Genomic DNA, 26857 nt, shown 5'->3' with positions numbered 1-26857 from the left:
TTTTAATGTCTATTCTACACAAGAAGGAGAGTTATTTTAAAGGGCAAGAACTCAGGGGAAAGAGATCAGAATTCTACCTGAGATTTATATGCACTCACCATGAATAAAAGATAACAGGGGATAGTTTACAAAGGAAGCAAGTTAGTCAACCTAGAAATCAATGTACATGTAACCCTTCTGCCCCTCTGAATTGGCAGCAACACGTTCCAGGTTCAGTATCCAGGGGTTCTGTTTCAATAACGCAATGCAAAACCAGCTCGAGTCCCCACCCAGTGACCTGGGACAATTACATAGCACCCCACCGGGCACCTCTAGGAGGCAATACATCCCCTCTCGCAAGCACGGAATCAGAGTGTAGCAAAATCCTTTTAATAAAGGAGGGAAACAATGAGGCACTATGTTGGGGAAACATCACAAACAGGATTCATAACACAAACCATGAGCAAAAGACCCACCTCCAAGTAAGTTTGGCAATGTCCTTTTCCCCTCAGGGTCTTAAGTCCAAATCACCCCAAAGTCCAACAACCCAAAAGTCTCTGTCCCTGGTCAGTGCTGCCCCAGAGTTCAAAAGTTCATCTGCAGAGTTTTACCCCCCCAACCTGGGTGGAATTGGGGAGGGGGCACACACGGTGTTAAGGGGCACCTTACGTGGGCTGAGGCCGACTGCCCCGCCTCTCCGTGGAGGTCTGCTGCAGCCTTCACCACAAATGGCTCTGCTCCTCCAGCTGCTCCGCTCCTCCAGCTGTCCCCACAAACTGCTCTGCTCCACTCGCTGTTCCATGGGCCAGTCCAACTGTCCCACAAGCCGCTCCACTCCACCAGCTGCTCCGCTCCACCAGCCATCCCATGAATCACTCCAGCTGTCCCCGCAAACTGCTCAGCTCCACTCTGCTGGCCACTCCAACCGTACTGCAAACTGCTCTGCCAGCCACTTAGCAATATATCTTCAGGCTCCCCCACTAGTTAACACAGCACTCAGTGATCTCAGCTCAATAATTTTAGCTCTTTTAGTGGTTTCAGCTCTTAGCTATTTCAGCTTGTAGTAGGGGAGCCCCAGTGTCGGTACACCATTGGCCCAAAGTGAATTCAGCTCAGCAGCCTCTAGCTAGACTCCTAATGGAATCAAAATTAGCTCTGCTATTCAACAGTGGGGAGAGAGAAGGTGCAATTGGTGTGCCAGGTCCTCAAAAGGGGCCTATACCATCAGGTACACACACCTGTCCCCAACCTCTCTCAATTCACTGGGTTTTGGAACTCGTTCGTGTCCCTTGTCTAGCGAGTGCTACTTAGTTGATGGTGAGACCCTCTGTCATAAAAACAGTCTCATAGTCCTTTATTCACATAATCAGGGTAACACCACTTTATTCCTCCTACCGCAATAACTGATAAATTGGGGATCCCACAGCTGTCAAAGTGACCATTTGGGGCTGTCGTGGGCTCATGCTAGGCAGAGTGGGTGTGCCTATGCAAACAAGATCAGCCCCCTAAGTTCTTTTTCACACTCGCTATAATTCACCACCAGATGTCAGGGTAGAGTTCACCCTGACTCTGCTTACATACAGACAATAGAATGGATTGCACATACCAGTTGTGGGTTAGTATATTCTATATCATTGAATATAACCCCAAACACATACAATCTCAGGTCTAGTTGGCAAGCCTAGATAATGAGTTATTCATTCCCAAATGCTGAAGTTTGGCTTTTTCAAGACCATTTTCAAAATTTCTAGTATGGTGCCTCGCAATTGACATATATATACTCTTAGTTTGAGGCCAGGCTTTTTCAAAATCACAGCCTCACACTCCACAGGATCAGCAGAGATACAGATTCAATTGCTCACTGGGTGATATAACAATTAAACAGTTGTCTGTGGCTTATTACAAACACAGCATAGGTCCAAGCTCTTCCTTAAGACTGGAACAGGTGAAGCAAGGAAAACAGGTGAGGGGGCATAGAGTCCAGAGGCTGGACTGGGGAAAGATAAAGGAAGATAAGTGGAGGGGAGGTTCACGGAACTGTCATCCTTCTGAAAACTGACCAGCTTAACAACTGCACTATGTTCCTTGATAAGTTCCATCCTCCACTTTTTTTGGTTGTATTGCTCAGTTATACTGTGTTCCTTCTGTAATGTGTGGTAGTTTCATGTTGGGATTTATAAATACACAACCCAGGCTTGCTCCTCTCTATAGCTCAATTGAAGTGTTTGTATCAAAGCAACAGAAGCAAAAATGCATAAAGCTGTGCAACTTGTTTATCAGCTGCCAAGAGCATTATTTAACCCATGTTACTTAGTGACCCCTTTTGGAAATCCCTTATTTCTCAAGCCAACAAAACAAAAGCTACATGACAAATACTTGTTAGAAATTATGTAATTTCCCCCCACCTTTTACAATGCATTCAGCTGAGATGACATTTTAAATTTAGCATGCTAATTCTACATCCATAGCAAATGACTTTCTCAATTAGCTAATAATACTTTACAATATGTATTCAGTGACTACATGCAATTTAAAAAAAATTCCACTGGCACTAGAAATACACAAACAACTTTTTTTTTCTTTCAGGGGGCCAGAAGTGACCCAACAGGCAAAATACTCATTGCTGGACTTGAGAGACAGAAATTTTACTTTTGGCACTTGTGCGTTTAACTTACATTGAGTAAAAGTGAGCAAATCAGTCAGGAGGCCAGTGATGCAGCAACATGCTCAGAAGTGGGGGAGAAGAGAGAACTGCAAGCAAGTTTAAAATCAGAGATTAGGAATTCCCACTCCTTGCTTTCCATCCTTCTCCTAGCAAAAGTTCTTTCGATGGTAGCTGACAACAGTAAGAGAGCCTACAGCATTGGAGCATGCTAAGGAAACAGCATACTCCAAAATCCCTAGATTTAAAGAAAAAGAGAGCAGTACTTTGAAAGTCAGAGTGGTGGGTTTATTCAAGAGAACTGTCTCTTTTCTGTTTATTAGAAACAGGTATCTGGCTCTTCCCTGGCTGCTTTGCCCCATATATACTAGTCTCTTTCTCAGGACTCCACCCTCAGAGATGCTGCATAAGCTTCACTGACCTGCTGTACCTCTCTTTTCACAGACTGTGCTCCAGAAGCCTGAATCTCTATGGCCTCCATAAAGTAGTCATTGTATGCATTCTCAGCTCAGCTGGATTTCCTCTTTCCACTCCCAATGGCATTTTTAGCCTCTCTGCTTCATTTCCTGGCCTCACCCTTAGCTCCAACCGATCCTCACATCAAAAATGCTAATTAGGGCCCAATTTTCAAGATGTTGAGCAACTCCAAGTCAGCTCCTCTGAAGGTTAGGCCCTAAACTTTGAGAAAGGTTTGAAATTAAAGGTTCTCCTCCCACACCACTAAGTAGCAGTAGGAATTAACAGCTATATGAAGAGCATAAATCAATCTTATTTTGCACCAGAGTTCCCAGTATATGGAATGACCGACATGCCTGACACATTATTCTGTTTCTAAGTAGCTCAGTTTCTATTTTCCAACTCCACTTGCATTCTCAGCTCTAATGCTTGTTTTAGATTATCTATGGAGTCCACACAGTTGAGAAGACCTATTTATTGCAGCTGCCTGATGTTCAAAGTAATCTTAGGGCACGAAATTCAGTCTATAATAAAAATTAAGATTAAAATATGGCCAAGGAAACCTCTCAAGTGACTATTAAAGGGGGAGCCGGTAATAACTAACATTTTCCATTATTGTGATATATTCCCTGATAAACTCTCATTGTTATGACGTTTGGCAGGGAGAACACCTTCCAGTTACAGGAGTAATTCCATGAAATTATATCCTGCTTCTGCTGACAAAAATCACTACTGCTGTTAAAAATCACTATACCATCTTCTCTAGTTTGCTCAGGAATATTTTGGCAATATGGCAAAATAACACACAAACATTTAAAGTACTGCTCTCACACTGGTCAGAGTGGCAGGGGTCACGGGGTGACAGCAGAAGCTGCCATCACCGTGGTACTACGAACATGTGAGCACAGCCAGAAAAGCTTGGAGAGTGGCGGAGAGAGCTGGGCTCACGTGCTCCCCAGACACAGCACATGGCCCCAATGGGCCATTTCCTCCTCTGGCGGCTGCCTCCATGGATGACTCTGCCCAGCAACTAATGATGCTGTCTCCATGGCTGACTCTGCCTGCCGATTAGTGATGGTATCTCTGTCCCTCTCCCGCAGCAAAGGGGAGCTGCGGGGGGCAGCGCCTGCAGCAGACAGAGCTGGCAGCATGGTTCTCCTCTCCTCGGGTACTAATGGGGGAGGTTCTCCAGCTGCAGACGGCCCGCGGGCCGGGACTTTGAGACCCCTGATTTATATCATTGATATTACCACCAGGGGTGCCAGAAGAGGTGGGGGTCAGGAAGCCATGACACCATTACTTTTCACCAGCTGTAAGGGTGAGCAACAGGGGGAGAGGGTGGAGACAAGCGAGCAGGGTCGGGGGGCGGGAGGGAAGAGGCAATGCGGGAGCAGGGCCTCAGAGGAATGGGCAGAGCAGGGGCCGGGTCCAGAGGGAAGGGACAGGGCAGGGGCGTGGCCTCGGGGGGAAGGGGTGGATCCTTAGTTCCCCACTTTTAGGGTGCTTCCACAGCTCCTGATTTACCACTGTTATACAACTGCAACAAATCTTGTACAAAATATATCACATAAAATGTCAATGGAAAAGTTATAATTTGCTGAATATGATTATCCTCTTTATACGCATGTATCATCTTTGTATCTAAATATATGAATATAGGCCATGCATTAGTATCTTATATATGAGTTGTATTCCTGGGTAACACCCGCCAGATACAATTTACATTGGTGCCAGACAGCTGTGTATTGATGGCCCATCAAGGACACTTAACTTTCACAACGGGCCCTAGAAGAAACACATCCCACCCAGACAGCTCTTCCTGTGGACACCTCAGTTTCCAAGGGACCAGTGTCTGCCCCTGTAAGTCATCAAAACATGTAAGCACATGTGATATGCTCATGTGACCCTGGACTCCATCTTGGAACAGTAATTTTCCAGCTACCTGGTCTGAAAACTTTGTTCGAGACAGGCAAAGGATATTAAAAAAAGGCCCCTAAAACATCTCCATTTTGTCTTTATTTCCTGCTTAATTTCTCTGGACTTGCTTTCTAGCAAGGAAGCTTTGAACAAAGACTGATGACCCCCAATATGTTTGAGTAATTACAGGAAGAGGCTTTTGCAAGCTAACCGTTTATTCTATTACTGCTATGATCCTGATCTAGGCAGACTGAACACTTGTTTCTATATGATCTATTAACCATTTATAACTCTCTTCTTTTTAGTTACTAAAGGATTGGCAGTGGTGTGATTACTGAGGAGTATCTGATTTATATATTGACCTGGCTAAATGGCTGATCCCTTGGGATTAGAAGGACCCTATATTTGATTAAACTGGTTTTCAGTAACCACTCATCAGCGTCTAGTGTCTGGGTGGTGAGCCAAGGGCTGGGATGCCTAAGGAGACAGCATTTTTGGCTTCTTCTTAACCAGCGTGGTGAAAGAGAAGTTCACTTCTGTTACTGGTTTCGTGTAATCTAATGAGAGAATAACCACCAGTTTGGGGTGAGTCTGCCCTATTTCTCAGCAGTTTGTCCTGAATTTGGTATTCTCAGCTGTGACCTACTGAGACACGGTGACAAAAGGTTTATAATGAATTATAATTGTGGAATGGTCTACAATGTGCTGCTGCAAAAAGAGCTGTCACTGGCACTATCCAATTCAACCATAAACAGATTTTTTCTTTAATGCACATATACAACTGGATTTGTAATTTATGTACTAATTCACTTTGCAATCTTGTTTTACTTTGCCATGAAAATGAACATTGTAATTAGGAAATATTTGCCCAAACATGCACTGATTTAAAGCAACCTCATCGACGGGTTTGAGGATCATGTTGTTTGGCAAAGTACAGAGGATAACAAATATCTCATTTATTTTGTTTATTGTTTGGCTGATTGGGTTGAGTTTTGTTCTGTTCTTTATTATTTTTCAATGCTTTACAAGGACAAACTGGTGACAGTAAGGCTGAGTCTAGATTTATTTGTGTTACTTGTTCAGAGCAGCATGTGTGTTTTTAAACTCAGGGTATTTAATAGCCCCATTGTTTATTGCAGCTACAAAAATCAACAAATTCCATTGCAGAGAGAGATCCACAGCTAAATACAAGGTAGTACAGATTGTTTAGCATAAGCCGTTAATGCATATTTCAAGGGACCATTGGAGGTGAAGTGGCCTGTTAACACTCCTTCAGTCACATGAGTGAAAGGAAAGGGGGAGGGGGAAACAGCAATAGGAGGGTTGTTAGTGGGTTATAGATTGTTGTAATAAGTCATAACTCCAGTGTTTCTATGCAGTCCATTATTCTTAATCTCCAGCAAAGTTATGAAATTAAGCTCTCAGGCTCATTGTGCAGGTTTCCTTTGAGGATAAAGACTATGGGGACTTATCTGATAGGTCAGATACAGAGTGATTACTTGGTGAAAAGCATTCACCCACAGGTGATGTGGTGTTTTTGTCTTTAATCATTTTCCTGAGTGAGCTCATTCAAGAGCATTGTGACTGCATGGTTTCACCCACATAGTTATTGGGGCAGTGTCTGGATGAGGTACACCACATGTTGTGATAGGCACGTGTAAGATTCATGGATCTTGACAGGTGTGTTTGCGGGAGGTGTTGATCATTGTAACAGTGGAGATAATGTCTGCAGGGGTTGAAGCTGTTGGTCATTACATTATACTAAGTGAATATCTTCCTAAAGGGAAATTAGAAAAATTGTATCTGATTAATAGATCTGTAAGAATATAACAGAAACATGGGGGGGGGGGGATCTTGGCCACAAGCAGGTTTAACTAGTCTTAAAACCATCGTCTCTATGAAATCATTCACCAGCAGACTTTTCCATAACCCATAGAAATTCAATTTTGTAAAGGTTCTAAAAAAATAACGAATTTCCTTCTCCGAGCTCTGTCAAGTTGGGTTCCTAATTCAAAGAAAGCTTCCCTTTGCTAGGGGCTGGGGGGCAGGGAGAGAGAGAAAGAGAAAGAAAGATTAGTTCCAATCTATTCCAGGCATTCCCTAATATTATTTAAATAGGCTTTTCTGTAAAATGTAGCATGAAGAGAATACCTGATTCTCTGGTGTGGTGTCAAGGTTGATTGGCACCTGCTTGGGATGACCTACATGACAAACTTTTAGCTTATACATTCATGTGATGTAGCCAAACCCCTCCCCAAAATGAACAAAACAAACCCCTTGGTTTGACACTATGTCTACCCATAGTCTCTCTCGCCAAATGAAGTAGAACTGGCTGGGCTGGGGGTGAGGGGCTGCTGTGCACTACCAAGACAAGATAAGGAGAGTCATTTCTCATTGGCACTTCCCACCTTCTTGCATTTTGGTGCATTTGTCATCCTATTTTACTTCTTATTTGCTCCCTTTCATACCTTGCTCCAATGATGAGCAAAGGGGCCTAATTCTTAACAGCAACCTCTCAGATATGTTCAGTATTTTACAGAGCATTGCATCGATACCAATAATCATCAGTATCAAGAACTTCATTTTTATTTTTCCACAATTAAAAGTCTATACAAATATTTAACTCAAAAAAAGACTTCGGCGGTAAAGGGAGAATTTATCTATCTGAGTACCATCAAATACCACTACAGTCATTGGGAGAGGAGGGCGCTTAGCACATCATTGAGCCTTCTAGGAGTGATTTCCTGTTTCCTGGTGGGGTAACAAATTCAAAATACTTTTTAGATTTCCAGTTTGCTCTGTCTCAATGTGAATTATGGCACCAATTTACAAAGGAAGCTGACAAGAGATCTATTTCTGCCAGAGCCATCTGTTTCTACTTACTAAGCAACACAGACAAGAAAAACCTGTTTGTGTGCCACAACGCTCCCCAAAATACACACTTCAGTGAATTTAAGGCCTTGTCTACACTAAAGAGTTTGTTTGTTGACAAAAGGCTTTTGTCAGGGCCCGTGCAAGGATGTTTCGCGCCCTAGGCGAAACTTCCACCTTGCGCCTCCCCGCGGCAGCTCTCCGCCCTGAGGCACACCCTCCCACCCCCGCCTCAGCTCACCCCTGTGCCGTGCACGCCGTCGCTGCTTCACTTCTTCCGCCTCCCAGGCTTGCGGCACCAATCAGCTTAGGCGCCGCAAGCCTGGGAGGTGGGAGAAGTGAAGCAGCCATGGCGTGCTCAGGGAGGAGATGGGGTAGGGGTGAGCTGGGGCGGGGAATTCCCCTGCGTGCTGCCCCCTCCCCCCACTTGCTGCCCGCTGTGCTCCCCTGCCCCAGCTCCCTCCGCCTAAATGCCAGTGGCAACCAGGGCGGCCGAAGATCCAGCTGCTGCGGTCACTGCCGAAGAAAATGGTGCCCCCCAAATCCCAGCGCCCTAGGCGACCACCGAGGTCACCTAAATGGTTGCACCGGCCTCGGCTTTTGTCGAAAAAACTGTAACTGCATACACACTGCGATGCAACTTTCGGCAGCAAAAATGCCTTGTGGTTTTGTGTGTGTGTGTGTGTGTGTGTGTGTGTGTGTGTGTGTGTGTGTGTGTGTGTGTGTGTGTGTGTGTGTGTGTTTCTTGCGCAATAAAAGCAAAGTTTTTGAAGAGTAACTCATCTTTATTCATTTCCTACAAAACTGAGACAGCAAGCACTACCAATACATACACAGGCAGTTTAATCATTTGGTTACTGGAATGTAAGGCCCCAAATTTCACCATTGCTTCATGAAAACTACATGTAATGCAACACTGCAGCACCAATCACAGAGAATACATTACTGTACAGATTTCTGTGCAGCACAAGACAATCCCATTTTGGGTGTGCACTTGAGTACTGGGCAATCCCCCAGTTGAGTCTTCCACAAAGAGCTGATTTCAGTGCCTGTGTCCTTTTGCAGCTGGGTGTGGCCCTACCTGTGTGTGCGCGCTACAGGAGGCTTGAGGGCCGGGCACAACAGGACAGGGTGAGGGAGCCCAGGCTGGTAGAATGGGCGGGCTTAGTGGGACCCCATTATATCAAGTGGCACCCCGGAAAGTGAGGGGCAACTCTTCACACCATCCCTTCTCACAAAGATGCCAGAGTGCACAGCACACAAAGGCCATTTAAAAATGCCACGAAGGAAAGCTGGAAGCCCATGGAATGCTGGGACAGAACACATTTCATTGTGGGACATTGAGCCCGGTCCCAAGATACGCCGTGATCCACTCCGCCTTCCCACAAGACCTAGCGGCAGAAGGTGTTGAGGTGGACTGTGGGATAAGTACCCACAGTGCATTGCTCACACTGTCAAGGATAGTGCCCCAACTGTGGACACGGTCTGCTGACAAAGAGAGTGAGTGCGAAGATTCAATACCAATTTTTATTATAGCGCTTTTTGAGTGTCGACATGACTTTAGACAAAACTCTGTCTGTGTAGACAAGGCCTAAAACAAGTTTATCATCCAGACATTCAGTTATATTACATTTTGTTCTCTTGTCATTTCATATTTATGGATCAAGGGTGAAATTCATTCAGGTGTAGACAGCAACTGGAAGGCTCCTGATTACCACTTGAACCTCACTGTCTGAGTATATGGGGGAGGGGAACATGGACAGACCTGCTGTGCGGGTGAAGAGAGGAGGTCCTCTGGGCCCAGTTAGTGCTAAAGGAAATGTGGAGAGACCACTGGATCCATGACCGCATGATTTCAGTGTCTGAGAATCCCACACACAGTGTATGAAAGAGCTAAAGCTACTATTCCAATCCATGGGTCAGGGGACCACACACTGGGGCAGCAAGTTTTATCTTCACCAGTTTTTAATGCAGCTCGCCATGCAAAATTGAATTTCTCTGGCTTTGTACAGCCTAACTAGCAATAAACTGTAAAGGGGAATATTCATAATTTTTCATTAATAGAAAGATTTAGCAGTATCACTACAGATTTTCCCATATCAGAATGATTACATCTTCCTTTCACTTAGTCTGACATAACAAATGAGTCAGTAAGTATGAAGATCTAATTAAACAGTAATTTTTTAAAGAAAAAACGTAAAAGCTTCAGTTGAGCAGAGCTCCCCTAAGGCTGTTCTTTAGAGGACCATAAGCACTTCCTTTTAGATTTTTTCAGGTTCAGCAAAGCACTGCAACTTACATTAAATGATATTTTTAACTCCATTGCATGGGAAACTAAACAGTGGTCAAACTTGCTATATTTTCATAGTCTTTTCTGATGAAACAGATTAGCAATAGCATCAGGGAGCATCTTCAATATGAAAGTAATGTAATTTACATATGCATGGTTAGTAATATTGTAGGTAGAAAAAAGTTTTTTACATTTCATTTTATATTTCAAGCAGCAGGTTAGAGCAATACTTTGAACAACACAGCAGCAGCAATTCTCTAATACTGAGAATAATAATTAAAGCAATAAATATTTAAAATACCTTCTCAGGTCTCTATTTTCTTGTAGCACAAAACAAAACTACCTATTATCTGAAATCCTAGACCGTGATCCTACAAAGACTTATGCATATGATTAATAATAAGAAGGACTGGTCCCACTAACTTCAAAGGGACTAGTCGCGTGTTTAAAGTTATACATGTGTGTTAACCTTTGGAGGATAGGGCCTTAGAGAACCACTCTCTTGGATTTAGGTAATAGTTCCTTAAATTCTGAGATTTCTCACCCTTCCCTTCTCAATAGAATAATTCAAAAAATTTTAAATGGCACATAATTTGTAGTTTTACAATGAGTCCCCATTTTATATCTTCTATTGAGATCACTTCAGGGCTGTAGAAATACCTGACAGCTTAGTAAGTCATAGCAGTTTACTAAAAACATGCTTTGATGTAATAAAAAAAACCTAGGAAATAAGTTACTTCTATTACATATTAGAGACAGAATTTTATAAGTGTGTGCGTGCGCTTATGTATGTGCATATGTAGACACTTGGCTAAGTTAAACTAATGACTTCCTTTTTTCACTTATCTCTGCCATTCAGGATAGCAGTGATTGAGAACCAATGCAGCAGCATAGGACTCATTTTTTTCTATCAGCTGAAAGTAGTTTTCTGTCAAACTTATTTCAGAATACATTAGCCCAGTGCTGCTGACCAATTTTATAGAAGAAACTCAATGTCTTCCCACTCCCCACCACCCAATAAACTCATGGAACAGGTGCTGCTCCACCATCTGTCTGATATCATTGAAGACATCCTCCTAGTGGAGCAGGCAGGATTTCACCCAAAGAGGAACTGCTGTGACCAAGTAGCTTAGCTTACCAGCCACACTGAGGGACGATTCCAACATAAATTGAAGACAGGAACTGCCCTTGTTGATCTATCCTCAGCAACGACACTGCCTGGAGACAGGGCCTCCTCCTCAAGGTCTCCCGTGTTATTCACTGTCAGCAAACGATCTGCCTCCTGGTGGCAATGACTGGGGACCTCCGCTTTAAGGTACACCTTAATGGCCAGATCAGTAGACCAAAAACTCTTAACTCAGGCATCCCTGAGGGCTATGTCCTGGCCCCAGTACTTTTTAATCTATACACCGTAGATATATCAGCGATGGAGTCAAGGTAATTCATGTATGTGGATGATATTGCCCCGGCTGTTCAGCATACAAGCCTCCATACCATCAGCTGCACCCTAACTCAAGATCCTAGCACAATGGCTGATTATTTCCAATGCTGGAAACTTAGGCCTAATCCAAAAAAAACCCATGGTAACTGCTTCCCATCTGAATAAAATGGCTAATACCAAACATGATGTGCAGTTCTGTGGTGAGAGCATGAACCACAAAGCTAATCCAAAGTATCTTGGCGTAACACTGGACCAGAGTCTGACCTTTCGACAACATCTCGAGAACACCCATGATAAGGTCAGGTCTCATGTCACGCTTATCAGAAAATTGTCCGGAACATCATGGGGCTCCAGTCTACAGACTTTATGAACCGCAACAACTGCCTTGCTATATTCTGCAGCTGAATATTGTGCACCAGTATGGTCTCATAGCAGTCACACTAAACTTCTTGATGCTCAACTCAATGCTATGCACATAGTGTCAGGGACGCTCAAATCTACTCCAGTTGACTGGCTCCCAGTCCTCTCGCATCTAGCCTCTACAGATTAGAAGAACTGCTCAGATGGGCCTTTGGAAAGACATTCCTATCCAAGAGGTCTGAGACATTTCCTACAATTCACAAGCATGGAACTGAATTTCAAGGCTGATCCCCAATGTAAATATTCCTTATATCATTTAGGATCGTCTCCACTGAGATAAAAAACCCACAGCATGGAGTCTCAGAGCCCAGGTCAGCTGATTATACCACTCTGCTCATAGGGTCTCAGAGCTTGGGCTCTAACCCAAGCCCAAATATCTACACTTCAGTTTTATAGCCGGGAAGCCCACACCCTGTGAACCCAAGTCAGCTAACCTGGGCAAGCCATGGCTGCCGCCGTCGTTCTTTTATCACAGTGCAGATGTACCCTCAGTAAAATATATAGGGGAAGGGAAGAGTATGTTTTATACTTGAAAAGTTCCAGAAAATTTGTAACATTGTGCTAACAGAGTGTTTAAAAGCTTCCTTTTCTCTTCTGCACCTTCAGGAAAAATAAACCAGGAGCTCATCTCCAAGTTAGGGAAGTTACGATTCGATCTGGGGAAACAGATTTACTTTAAAGTGTCAGGATTGCTTTTGTAAACTGTTGCATATACTGAGAGAGTTAAAAGGCTTTCATACAGTGAGAAGACCAAATAAGCCCATCAGGTTTAAGAGAGCACAGAGGCAACTTAGTCATCTTCTGAATCATAAGCATGCCAGACTTTGAGGAGTTTCACATCTGGATTTGAATTTTGCATCTCAGGCTCATCAGTAATCCTGCTTCTTTGGAACTTTTTTGGAATATTTATCATATGGTTTGTCTAATGAAGGAGAACTTCCACTCTGTTTTAAGAGAGAGAGACACCACTCCAGAACATCTCTGGGTGGAACTGAAGTCAGCACATTTAGGAGAGTAAGGAAACAGCTTAGCAAGCAGCCATTGAAAAGGTGAAATTCTGGCCCTATTGAAGCTAATGGCAAAAATCCCATTGACTTTGATGAGGCCATGAAGATTTGTTTACGTGACAGTATGGATATGCTGAAACAAAAAAAAAACCCCAATAAATAAATAAAATTTGTTAGTCTCTAAGGTGCCACAAGGACTCCTTGTTGTTTTTGCTGATACAGACTAACACAGCTACCGCTCTGAAACCTGTCACCAATAAATTGTGCCTCTCCACTGTATATGTAGACACGATTTTCAGAGATGTCGTGAACCTGTACTTCCAACAGACTTCAAGAACACGCAGCACAGCAACATTCAGATAAAAAACAAACAATTACTTCAGTGGGAGTTATGAGTGCTCAGCACCTCTGGAAAAAAAAATACAGGTCAGACCCTGTATGTTTATAATGGACAGTTGTTTTTTAATTCTCCAAACCAGCTGAGTTTTCTTTGAGTGAATTGCCTTTGTGGTTTCCGTCTGAAAGCATCTCTCTTTTTTTATCCTGTGTGTCAGACAGTAGCTACCAGATCTGTCAAACTATCGTCTGTATATTTTGTATTTATGATTTTTTATGTGGTTTAAGTCATTCATCCAATGTTTAGTGAGAGTTATTTAGATACTAATATAGTCCTCATCACTATAGTTTCTGGGCAAATCAAGAGTTAAAGTAGTAACAAAAAGAAAAAAAAGGTATTCCTTCCCCCCCAATCCATGCGTTCTATTTGTACATTATTTAGACACATGCCTAGTCCAGATACAACTGTGCTGATATTCTATCCATTAGATCAGGGTTCAGCAACCTTTTAGAAGTGGTGTGCCAAGTCTTCATTTATTCACTCTGATTTAAGGTTTTGCGTGCCAGTCATACATTTTAACATTTTTAGAAGGTCTCTTTCTATAAGTCTATAATATATAACTAAACTATTGTATGTAAAGTAAATAAGGTTTTTAAAATGTTTAAGAAGCTTCATTTAAAATTACATTAAAATGCCAAGACCCCCAGACCAGTGGCCAGGACCTGGGCAGTGCGAGTGCCATTGAAAATCAGCTCACGTGCCGCCTTCGGCACGCATGCCATAGGTTGCCTACCCCTGCATTAGATTCATTTTACCACTGCTCACTAACTTTGCTATAGTTAACCTGTAGGCCAGTCTGTCTTTCATTGTATAGTGATTTCTCAGGCTTTTCACAGATATCACTAGTCGATTCTAGCTGAATTGAATAATTTCATACCAATATAAAAGTCATTTTTTCCTCGAGGCACTGGAAGAAAATTAAAATATTATTATCTAACATTATTATTTTAACAAATCCACAAAAGCAAGGCCAGTCAGTCAAGAAACTAGAGTAATGGATATGCATAGCCAGGTGCCATAACTATATGAGGTATGTTTTCAGCAGAACTCTTCTCTTTTTAGAGTTAAGTATTATCATCATAATCATCCTCAAGAACTACCATCAAGAACTACAATATTATGCTTGCTTATAATGCTAGAGTAAAAATAGTCTCCCTCTGTTAGTCAAGACTGCTTCCTGTCAAGGAGGTACTTGAAGAAGCATACAACTGCAACTGTCTTTGTTATCAGGCTATCAAATTCTGTCAAACTCAGAGCGTAAGACTGCTACTGGTAATGAAATGCAGTGTGAAAAAGTTGCCTAGCACAAGATTAAGACACAGCATGCAAGTGTGGTGGCAAAGGAGGGATTTAGGGATGGAGTATAAATTTATTTGGGAGGATGACTATTTAATGCTATCCACTTCCCTGCACCCAAAGAAAGTTATCTGGCAAAGTAAATAAGAAAAAAACTGGACTGCCAGCTTGATTTCAGTCTACTTCTATTTCTTCAATTTTCTTTGCCCACTTTGATTTATTTCATTGTCTTTTCAATTTTTGCTCTTCTAGTTCCAGAGCTGTAGTATATAGAGACTAATCTCAATCAAAATCAAAAGCCATTGCAGGCTATCAGATAGTACTATAACAACAAGTATGATCTAGATCAGTTGTTCCCAAACTTGGTTCATGGCTTGTTCAGGGTAAGCCCCTGGTGGGCCATGAGATGCTTTGTTTACCTGAGTGTCCGCAGGTATGGCCGCTCGCAGCAGCCAGTGGCCGCGGTTCACCATTCCCAGCTAACAGGAGCTGCGGGAAGCGGTGGCCCGGCCTGCACCGCGTCCTGCAGCTCCCATTCTCCTCCTCATCTCAAGGATAAGGGTTGAAAAGGCAAACATTGGTGAGAATTCTTTTTGTGGCGAGAAAAGTGTGCAAAGAAGGGTGGATAGATTTAAATCAAAGCAATTTAAATAATTTTAAATAATGATTTATATCAGCTAGCAGAAAAAATTAATTTAAATAATCATTTTAATTGGGTTTTGCATTTGTACTTTTCCTAAAGAAAAGTTGATTCTCATTGGTTGGTAACCATCAAAACATGATGATGTACAACTAAATATGGCCTTCACACAAAATTTGGTGCTTCTTTTTGCCAATCAGGAGGATACAATACATCAATGCACATTTATTGAAGAACTTACATAGCTTTACTTACATTTTTTTCAGATTTTTACATTTTTATTATATTAGGAAATGGTGACTGATGCATTTTGTATTTATATAGTTAATTTTTTTTACTTGCAATTTGTGTGAAGCTCTATTTGGATGGAAATTCAAATTCAATACACAAAAACAGCATTTTAAAGTTTATTTTATATTTATCATTACATAAACCATTTCCTTAAATGTGCTGGATACATAAGAAAAAAAGTTTATCAGAATATGTTCTTCATTTTTAATCGATTTATTAAACAAAGGAAGTATTGACTGTAGTTAGTGAATTGACTGGACTGTTTCCGGTCACCATGTCCTTCAAGATGTTAGAACTAGTAGATCTAGTCCTCTCAAACCTAGTTTTCATTCATAGATGGGAAGAGGAAAACAAGCTTTCCTACTTTTTCAATTACCAATTAGTTTCTTAACTTTGAATGAACTGATCATTGAACAAAACTATTTGAATAAACTGAAATAAAGAAAATGTTCCCTCTGCACCTGCAGAACAGACTACTGCTGTCAGAAGCTGGTTTAGCACATCAGCAAACTCTGGTTCCAGGTACTTCCACCAGTTCAGTGGTATGAATTTATTTAAAACTTGGCAGCTAACACATACTGTTTATATTAAATACAAACAATAATATTAAATGGTTATAAGTTCAGGCCTTAACATAGGCTGCCAAATTAAATTTTTAAAAAATAAACCTTTAATTTAAATAAAATAATCCAATTTAAATAAGAAAAAAACAGATTTTTTTTTAAAATCATCAATTTTTATCCAGCTTGGTGAAAAGCTACACTTCCACCCTGTCCCCTGATCCACTGGGAGAAGAGACAAACATTTGCAACATTCCCGCTTACGATTAGTAAAGAGTCAATTAGTAAGAAAAGAGTTGGTTGGAGACAAATGGTGCCCATCATGTTCAGACCATCTTTTGGAAGCCCACACAAAATATTAAAATACATATGTAGAAGTATGATGAGAAAGATTGCACACTTCAATTTTATGAAAGTACTAGAACAGGGGTTCATAGATTCATAGACTCTAGGACTGGAAGGGACCTCGAGAGGTCATCGAGTCCAGTCCCCTGCACTCATGGCAGGACCAAATACTGTCTAGACCATCCCTGATAGACATTTAAGAATTTATCTAATGTACTCTTAAATATCTCCAGAGATGGAGATTCCCTAGGCAGTTTATTCCAATGTTTAACCACCCTGACAGTTAGGAACTTTTTCTTAATATCCAACCTAAACCTCCCTTGCTGCAGTTTAAGCTCATTGCTTCTTGTTCTATCCTTAGAGGTTAAGATGAACAAGTTTTCTCCCACCTCCTTATGACACCCTTTTAGATACCTGAAAACTACTATCATGTCCCCTCTCAGTCTTCTCTTTTCCAAACTAAACAAACCCAATTCTTTCAGCCTTCCTTCATAGGGCATGTTCTCTAAACCTTTAATCATTCTTGTTGCTCTTCTCTGGACCCTCTCCAATTTCTCCACATCTTTCTTGAATTGGGGTGCCCAGAACTGGACACAATACTCCAGTTGAGGCCTAACCAGCGCAGAGTAGAGCGGAAGAATGACTTCTCGTGTCTGCTCACAACGCACCTGTTAATGCATCCCAGAATCACGTTTGCTTTTTTTGCAACAGCTTGTGGTCCACTATAACCCCTAGATCCCTTTCTGGGTTCGCAGACTTTTGTACTGGTGACCCCTTTCATATAGCAAGCCTCTGAGTGGAACCTCCCTTATACATTAAAACCGCTTTTTTATATATTTAACACCATTATAAATGCTGACGGCAAAGCAGGGTTTGGGTTGGAGGCTGACAGTTCATGAACCCCCCCTATGTAATAGCCCCTGAGGGGTCCCAACCCGCAGTTTGAGAACCCCTGTACTAGAACATGGCCAACAAGGGAATTGTGCTCACGCATTCTCTCACTCACTCTCTCTCTCTCTCACACACACACACAATTTAATTTTGACTTCCAAGTCTTTCAGAGAACAGGTCACACGTGAACTTGTCTCTCTCACCACAGAAGTTGATCCAATAAAAGATATTACCACACCCACCCTGTCAATCAAAAACCAAGTCAGTTATGATTAAAAGTCTCCTTTTCCGTAAGAATGAGACCATTTTTGCACAACACTATTATCAACTGACCCCTCCCAACAGGAATGCAATTACAATGAAGGCAGCACTGTTTTGCTGATATCAAGATCAAGAATACTTCATTTTCAGTAGTTTTCCCAACAGCAGCTCAATTTTAAGAAGCAATTACCATTAATGCAATTATCTGAGTGTGCTCCCTAATGGTTTTCAAATGTGTGTCACTGAGATAACGCAATACCTTCTTTAAAGTGACTACAAACTAATGAAAGTTAAGCATGCTGAAGATATGTTCTGAAGAATGCATTTAGTGAGTATTCAATAGTAAAGCAATAGTGGGCTCCGATATATAACTTAACAAAGAGTGTAACCCACATAGCAAAGTATAAGATTAAATATAACATGGGTGGCACTATAGCCTGGAGTTACTGATTTCATCCACAAGTTGAGTAATTTTTAATGCCAGTAGCATATGTGGTGTTCTCAGCCAGGTGTTGCAATATTAAATAAAGGAAAATAGAGTACTCACCTGAAGAAAGAAGCAGCTATACGCTGTAAGACAAGAAAACAAAGGGAGAGGTTAAAAAGTTGTCACTTGTTCTCCATTTTCAAAACTTTATTATTTTAGAATGACAGTAATGTAGAACTAGAAAGTTGTCCAACACAAGGCTCTATCTCTGATTTTAAAACTATGTCCCAAAACATCAGCTTATTTGTATTGTAGTAGTGTCAACAGCCAGCAATAGGGCCCCATTGTACAGAGCAATGAACAAACGTAGTAAAATACAGTCCCTGACCCACAGAGATTATAATATAAATTAAAAGAAGACTAACAAGTGGGTGTAGCAAACAGAGGGAAATGTGGGATGGAGGATGAGGATATCTGACTAGCTGTGTGTAAAAGGAGCAGAATCAATTATTTTTTATATATAAATAAGGAAAGAGATGAAACAATATCAGTAATACAGCCTACTTCATGCAAAATGCCTATTCTTAAAACATCTTTAGTTGCTAAAGAGCCAGTATCTGTCCTATGCATCCCCAGAGAAAACAAGTGTGTGCTGTATGGACATGGAGAGGAAGCTTCCAAATCTATGCCTCTGAATTATTTAGGTTTCTACATTACATATTTATACAGAGCAGGAACAAGATTTTGCCTGTAAATGTTTGTGACTTTCGCACACACAAATTCAGGATTAACTGGTTGCAGTCTGATTTCTCTGTATGCCAAGTAGTACCAATGAAGATGCCAAAAATGTCCATATAGTAAGAGGATTACATCTCTGACAGGCCCTTTTCTTCTTGTGAAGGAATGCTGAAAGGAGCAATTCATACAGCACCTGGCTCCAAGGGGTCTCAAACATACCCAGGGATCTCCTTTTTCATGTAACAGCAATACACAATCTAAAAGTTTCGTCTGTCTTCAATCAATTGAATACAGCTGGCACTGAACCCTCCTCTTCTCTGTAGCCTCTTTCAGTGCCTGGTTAAGGAGCTCTATGAAATACTTCTTGAACAACAGAGAAATTTGCCATAATCTAGTTCACATTCAAACTAACTGAGGTTAGAAAATAGAGCACAAAAAGGGGGCAGAAGGCAGAACAAAGAGGGAGATGAATCCGGAGCAACAGAAATGTTTGCCAGTTTATCAGAGCTACACTTTATCCATTCCTGGTGGGTGAATTAGAAGGTGCATAAGTAGTCTGCAGAATACTGCTTTATACAATCATTACTGTAGCTGATTTTATTGCACGTCAAAAAGAAATGGAAGTAACTACCGGTAATTCTATAATAATTCTGCATTATAAAGATTAACAGGCTACAAATCCTTCCAATAGCCCACTGAATTCAACAAACAATTATTTTTCCTGTACATTCTGCACAATACCATCCTGCCCTGTGCATTTGTCCTCCTTTCCTACTATGCTCTTAACTTCTGCCACCACACTAAACCCTTCAGCCATTATCCTCCAATTTGTGAATGTGACCTACCAGCATAAATAAGTTGGTTTTCCTACAGCAAAAAAGCTGTTATGCCTCATATGCATATAGTAGGTTTAACTATATATCTGGTCAAAATTTTTCAAATGAAATATTTGAATGCAATGTTGAAAATGGTCTTTATTCAAAAGCCAAAAATTTTAATTAAAGTTATGACTTCAGAAAAATAATTTTTTTTGCAAATAAACTTCCTTCCCCCAACTGTAATGATAGACAAGGTGGGTGAGGCAAAGTTTGATTGGGACACACTCTGTGTAACAGCTAAGTATTAATTAGTTTCATACAGGAAGTGGGTTAAGGCAAGTAAGTGTTTAAGACCTGCAGCATGTGTTTGCAAGCCTATAATACATTTAAATATTTATTAAAGAGAAACAAACTGAGCTAAAATAGGCCATGTACTGTACAGCACACTGTTTAGCAAAGGGTTACTAAGTACATGGATATGAAAGTCATGGTCCCATATTCTTCCCTTCTCTAAAGCAAGTGGGGGGGGGAAGAGTGGGAGGAATACCAGTAGCAACTAATCAGGAGAGCACAGGAGGAGCAGCAGCATGGTTTCCACGTCTCATCTCTTCAAAGAAGCCCCTCTGCCTACATCCCTGAAGTCACAGATTCTCAGAGGCACAGCGCAGAGCTTGAAGACCAGGGGCAAGGCTGGAGCAAAAAGGGTCCTTGAGCCATCTTTGCACCTTCCCAGTCCTGGGCTGCTCCGGGGACTGGAGAGCCCCAGAGTAAATTACACAACCCTGGGGTCCTGTCTAAATTAGAGCTGCCTTTTGGGCCACAGTGTTGCCGCTTTGTCTCATTCCCAAGACCCCTGCACTCAAGCCCTGTTCCCAGCACTCCCTATGCCAAGGCTGGTGAGGAGGCAGTATCACATGGGGGGGGGGGGTTGCATAGGCTGGGGGAGGCTTTGCCTCCCCATACAGCCAGATGTGGCCCTGCCCCCTATGCGCCTTCCCGTGCTCAGGAGGTGGGAAGGCTGGGGCCACGCCACCACCTGCCTTCTCCAGCTGGCGGTTCACACGTTGCCCATGTACAAGGGACCATTATGACAATTCTGTTTCACTTCCTACATAACACAGTTAATAGAACTTAACCCAGTTATTACTACATCACCAGTCCTCTACTTCCAGAGATTCCCCCCACCAAAGGTAATACAGTATTAAACTTGTCCACGTTATCTTCCATGGTTTCTTGCCTTCTATGGACATTCAAAGATCAGCAGTGAGTTTTCTAGGTATGTAAGGACATCTGGGGGCTTAGACACCCAGACTCCCCTCCACCCCCAATGCCCAGCAGGGATTTCCCTACACAGCCCCCCCGAATTTCTCCCAAACCCCCTCCCCCAGTTACATGCAGTGTTGCCAATTTAGTCAGCTGGAAATTTGAATTGAAACCGAAACATTAATACACACTTTAGAAACATATACAGTGTATGAGAAAATATTTGTACCTGAGAAAGCATAATGGGTTTGAAAAGTATGAACAAAGACTAGCTTCCTCATACAGTTGTTATTTATGACAATGTTGGCACATCTGTTTTGACTATATTGGCCTACCTAATCATTTCTAATTATTATTTGTAAGCAAGGTCTGAATGAGCTCTCCCCTGACAGGGGAGTGATGAGCCAAGGGTGGGTGAAAAGGCTTCAGGCCCAGACTGTATTTACATGAACACACCTACTCTGCCTAGGTATCCAGCAGACAAAGCTGTGCTACCCAATTTTGGCTGGTGTTGGGTTACAAATCACTTGAGTATTAAATGTGGGGGTCATGAAACGTTATCCTTATTGTATGAGTAAAAGGCAACAGAACTGTACTTAGTCTACCTGAATGAGGGTCTCTCCCTCAGTGCTTAATTTGTACTAGGGCTTGTCAATGCTGAGCCCGGGCACGTCTATGCTTGGCAGTTCGTAGCCCTGGGACCTCTGGGCTTGCCACATCAGTTATGAAAATAACAAGCTTGCTCGAGCCCCAGCACCTCTTTCATTACAGATTAAGCACTGGGCACCCTCAACTGAACTGCACTCCCTAAGCAGGAGGTTTGGCTGCCATATCCTAGTGAAACGAGAGGGGGTGGGGCACAGGTGATTTGCTTGGTGGAGTGGGCTCTGCCTAAGAGTCACAGGCACTATTTGACCTGCCCCTCTCTTCTGTTTAGAGATACTGCTGATTAGGCTCCATAGAGAGTCTTTTGGTTTGTTAAGTGACCTCTAGCGCTGAAATCACAGATAATCAGGTTTAAGTGCTTGGACATGCTGTGGGACAGTGTTTCTGTGGAAGAGACAGCCCAGACTGCACTAGCAGCGAGGTTCCCCCACTCAGAGCTGAAATAACTGAGAGCTGGATGACACCTCGAGAGACCAACTCACACAGGTCACAATGGCAGCAGAAGGTGATGGTGCATGGCCGTTGTGGACGGAGTAGTGGAATGAACAGTGGCACAACGAACAACAGTGGCCAGAGTATTTGTTTGTTGGACTATGTTTTAGTGACTTCACTCCAGAATACTGGATTTTTGACTGGGAAACAAATATATGTTTCCAAGTAGGCCAAGATTTTTAAAATGCATTATTTCCCAAGGTCGTTATCTCACATCATCATTATCTCAAGAGGTCATTATCTTGGGGAGTTTCTGTACTAAACTTTTTATTATAATTAATTTTTATGTAAGAATGGCCATATTGGGTCAGACCAATGGTCCATCTACCCCAGTGTCCTGTCTTCCAACAGTGGCCAATGCCAGGTGCTTCAGAGGGAATGAACAGAACAGAGAATCATCCAGTGAGCCATCCCATGTCGTTCACTCCCAGCTTCTGGCAAACAGAGGCTAGGACCACTCAGAGCATGGTGTTGTATCCCTACCCATCCTGGCTAATAGTCATTGATGGACCTAACCTCCATGAATTAACTTAGTTATTTTTTGAACCCTGTTATTATTTTGGCCTTCACAGCATCCCCGGCAAGATGTTCCACAAGTGACTGTGCATTGTGTGAAGAAATACTTCCTTTGGTTTGTTTTAAACTTGCTATCTATTAATTTCATTGGGTAACCCCATGTTCTTGTGTTAAGTGAACACTTCCTTATTCATTGCCTCCACACCAGTCAAGATTTTCTAGGCCTCTATCATATCATCTCTATCACATCACCTCTTAATCGTCTCTTTTCCAAGCTGAAAAGTCTTTTTAATTTTTCAGTCTTTTTAATTTCTTCTCCTAGGTAATCTGTACCATACCCCTAATCATTTTTGTTGCCCTTCTCTGTACCTTTCCCAATTCCAATATATCTTTCTTGAGATGGGGTGACCAGAACTGCATGCAGTATTCAAGATGTGAGCATATCATGGATTTATATAATAAAAGTGGCAGAGCTTGGTTTGCCAGACTGATCAGCCAAGCCAATACTGACAACCTACATGAAAAGGCTGCAAAATACCATGCCTCTGGACTGCATCAACATGCAGAAAAGCTTAAGCCAGTTGCTGTAAAATTCACTTTTAGAAGAACTTATTGAGGCTGTTAAGAATGCTGGAGACACAACTCAGTTTATGTGAACCAACATGGCTGTTGCATCATACTTTCTATTTAAGCAAGAGATGCCACACATTACAAACTGGAGGCCAGTGTTAAGTGCATTGTCACTTGTTCAGAACCAGTGTCCAACTTCAGGATAAACAAGACTGGCAAGTGCTTGCTATCTTTTGGCAAAAAAATTCAGCTGTCTGTCTAGAAGCATGCGGTGCAACAGTGAAAGACTCAGCAGCTGAAAAAGTGAAGAACTCTCTTACCACATTCAAAAAATGTGCATACATGGCTGATGAATGCACCAATGCAAATAGGCATCAAGTATTAAGTCATTGCGTATGTTATCTTGATGTCCGTGGTAGGCCAGTAGATGCATTCTAAATTGAGGTTATAGAAGACACATCAGCTGCATCTGTGACATCTTAGAAGAGTTAAATGCTTGTAAATTGAACCCCAAACAGATGGATGCTTGTGCATTTGATGGAGCTACAAACTTCTCTGGAAGACATAGTGGAGTACAAGCTTTGCTCACAGAAAAGTGTAATGCTAATCTCTCCTATACACACTACAGAGGCCATCTACTCTAGCCAGCGCTAGTACAAGCTACAGAATCTTCAAAAGACATTAAAAAGCCATAAATTTAATTGCTTTGTTATATTCTTTTTTCAGTAAGAGTCCAAAAGGACTGAACATCTTGGAAACAAATAGAAGATACACTGGGACTGAAGTTCAAATTAGTCCGCCCTGGGAAAACGTGCTGGCTTTCTCCTGAGCAGTTCTTGGCTGTTTAAAAATTACTGCAACAGTTACTACTGGCTTTGGAAAGTATCAGTTTTTACTATGGTGCCATACAGCCCACTTTCACCTTCATGGTCTCAACACTTGTCAGCCCTCAGCCCTCCTGTACAATCGAACTCTCCCTCTCCCCCCTCCCATCCCCATTTTCAATTCAATTTCAAGTGGGTAAAACACTGCTTCCCAGTATACAGAGATCAACCTTTCCCCCACTCATCTGAAAGATCTGAAGGAAACTATTAGCGTTTCCTGAGTCCTACACAGGTGTTTCCTGCTTGGGGATATGACATGACTTATGGTCAGTGAGATTACCATACTTTATAAGGGTGAAATTTATTCTAGTGCAAAGAACTAAAGGAGGCCCCATGCATCACTCCAACCCCAGTGAAGGCTTTAAGTGAAATTTAAGCCATACGCAAGTCTGTGTGGAGCCTCTTTCATTCTTAGCATTATTTAAGTTCCAATAAGAGATTTAGTATTTAAAGAGATAAATATTACCACCCTTAATGTTTTAATCTGCAAACACACAAACAAGACAACTATTTTGTATTTTAAAATCCAAAAATGTATAACAGGTAATTTCTTGAGATTAATACAAAAACTCTACTGACACACATTTCATTTTCTTCCCTAAAACATCTTACAAGAAACATTTATTAATTTAATGTATGATTAAAATTATTGAAGACTTAATCTTCTTTATTTTCTTACCACAAGACATTTTTAATGAATTAACATGTTAATTAGCACATTTCAAAAAAACTCCAAAAAAAAACAAAACAACCAGGTTTAGATATTCCTTAAGAGACAAACTGATCATCTTGGGTTATACTCACCAACTCTTGCCAACTTCAAAACTGACCACTCATTATACCAAAGCACTCTGTGAGCTTTGGGTCTTACATATCATGGTTTGACTGGTTAGGCACGTTGCCAGTAGAATGCTTTTTAAACAAAAACTAAGAAAATAAGAGTCAACCAGTTAAAAATATAATTATGAACATTTTGTGCCAAGCCAGTGGTCATTCACATATTTCAATCTGACCACTCGAATATGCACTAATTTTTCAATTTCTGAAAAAGTGATAATTATAAACTGTAATGATGATTTTGTGTATGATGATTTATCACTAAATATGGCATTTAATCTAATGTTTATACTCAGGCATTATTTTCCAACATTTCTTGAAAAATATGACATCAGTTTTTTCTAGCTGAAAATACACCATTAATTATTTTGTCATGTTTTCTTCTGATACTATTCAGTTACTGAAAATGACAAACATCTTTCTGGAAACAAATATATATACTGAGTTATGAGGCAAAAATTTTTTTTTAAAAGTTTAGGCCATGCATGAAGGTTTGAATCCTCTAAAGCTAAAATGAATGGCTAAGCAAAGCATATGAGGCATAACAGCTTTTTTGCTGTAGGAAAACCAACTTCTATCCCAACTCACTGAACAATTTCTAGTACAGTAAGTTTGCCTCAAAATGTTATTACATTATATAGAATTTATACATGCACAAAATATGTCTCAAAAATTATGAAATAGCCCATATGTACTGTTAAATAATGGAAACTTGTATTACATTTTAGCTATGAAAGTATTCTATCCTTACAAACTCAGACCATAAGAGATTTTGAAGGATTTCATGAGACTAAAACAATTACAAAGTATCAAAGAGCTATAACTTTTTCAAATGTTGTACCATAACTATAGTAACAGTGCATATTCAGCAATGCAGTCCGTATTAACTATGTAAGAAGTTCTCCTCTTAGTGTCCCTATTACACTCAGATGTTGATTCTCTTTGATAAATTATTCCAAGTATCACTATTTCCGTGTGGGTTTTTTTTGTTTTTTTTTTATTATTTTTTTTTATTCTGAGTTAATCATATCAAGTAGTATATACAAGTACAGTTTCCAGAAAAGTATTTTAGGTGAGCAGTAATACTGTATGGATGAATTATCATCAATGAGCAGAGAATGCAGAGCATTCAAAATACAATGAGGAATAGATCTCATGCAACATTGATTTCACTATTTACTGTTATAACACTCTACCAGCGGGCAATTCCATTTTGATTCCGGGTGGTTACAGAAATGATGAAAAAGAAATGTAATCAAATCGTATTTCTGAATGATCTCTTGGGACTCTGATCCTCTCTGATATACGCTGACCATGCTAAGTTTCACAGTTTCACTGTTTACCTCCCAGGCACTGGCAAAGCTGTTATTTTCTGTTAAGTCTAATAATCCATGACAGGATAAGAGTATGTCATGACCAATATTAAAGAGGAAAATAATCACCCTTTACCAAGGGCCCAAATCCACATTCCTTGTACAATTCACATTCTCACCAGGCTCAGTGGGTGGTTTGGGGTACGCAAAGAACACAACTGGGACCAAAACAACATCCAAACCTACCTCCACGTCCCTGGAAATCAGAAAAGAGAAATGCTCCAAGAGCCTCTGTCATGTTGGCAGGCCCTGCTTGTCTCTTACCTTTTGATCATTTGCTACTGATTCACAATAGAACAGATGCCGACAACTTAGATCAGATGCAGGCACATACCTGGTAATCAGCGCTGTGCCTGGAGTTAGTTTTATATGTTTGGGTACTGTTGACACTGCTTAACTCATTTACATATATCTTGATGACAGCTAATTTAAAGATTTTGGGACTGATTTTTTTTAAAATGTAGCCTAGACACAATTTTGGCTCATCCAAGCTTACATTTGTCCCTTCAAGGATACTGTCAAGCACTTTTTCCCCACCAGAAAGTTTAT

General features: G+C 41.2%; 1 protein-coding gene across 5 annotated transcripts in view; it reads right to left on the bottom strand.

The window, feature by feature from the left end:
- Positions 1-26857, bottom strand: part of PTPRE (protein tyrosine phosphatase receptor type E) — a 221866-nt gene that overhangs the window by 145735 nt on the left and 49274 nt on the right. For 4 of the 5 annotated variants that reach the window (XM_039547447.1, XM_039547441.1, XM_039547440.1 and 1 more), the window contains exon 2: positions 18272-18294. The exons of the other annotated variant lie outside the window; for it this stretch is intronic. In XM_039547447.1, the coding sequence (XP_039403381.1) occupies positions 18272-18294 (23 nt within the window). The remainder of the gene's footprint in view (positions 1-18271; positions 18295-26857) is intronic. 5 annotated transcript variants of the gene reach the window in all.

This window comes from Mauremys reevesii, linkage group 7 (assembly GCF_016161935.1).
Source record: "Mauremys reevesii isolate NIE-2019 linkage group 7, ASM1616193v1, whole genome shotgun sequence".
NCBI classification, from domain to species: domain Eukaryota; kingdom Metazoa; phylum Chordata; order Testudines; family Geoemydidae; genus Mauremys; species Mauremys reevesii.
The sequence above is the reverse complement of the archived record's forward strand: the minus strand, read 5'-3'. Positions and strand labels throughout refer to the sequence as shown.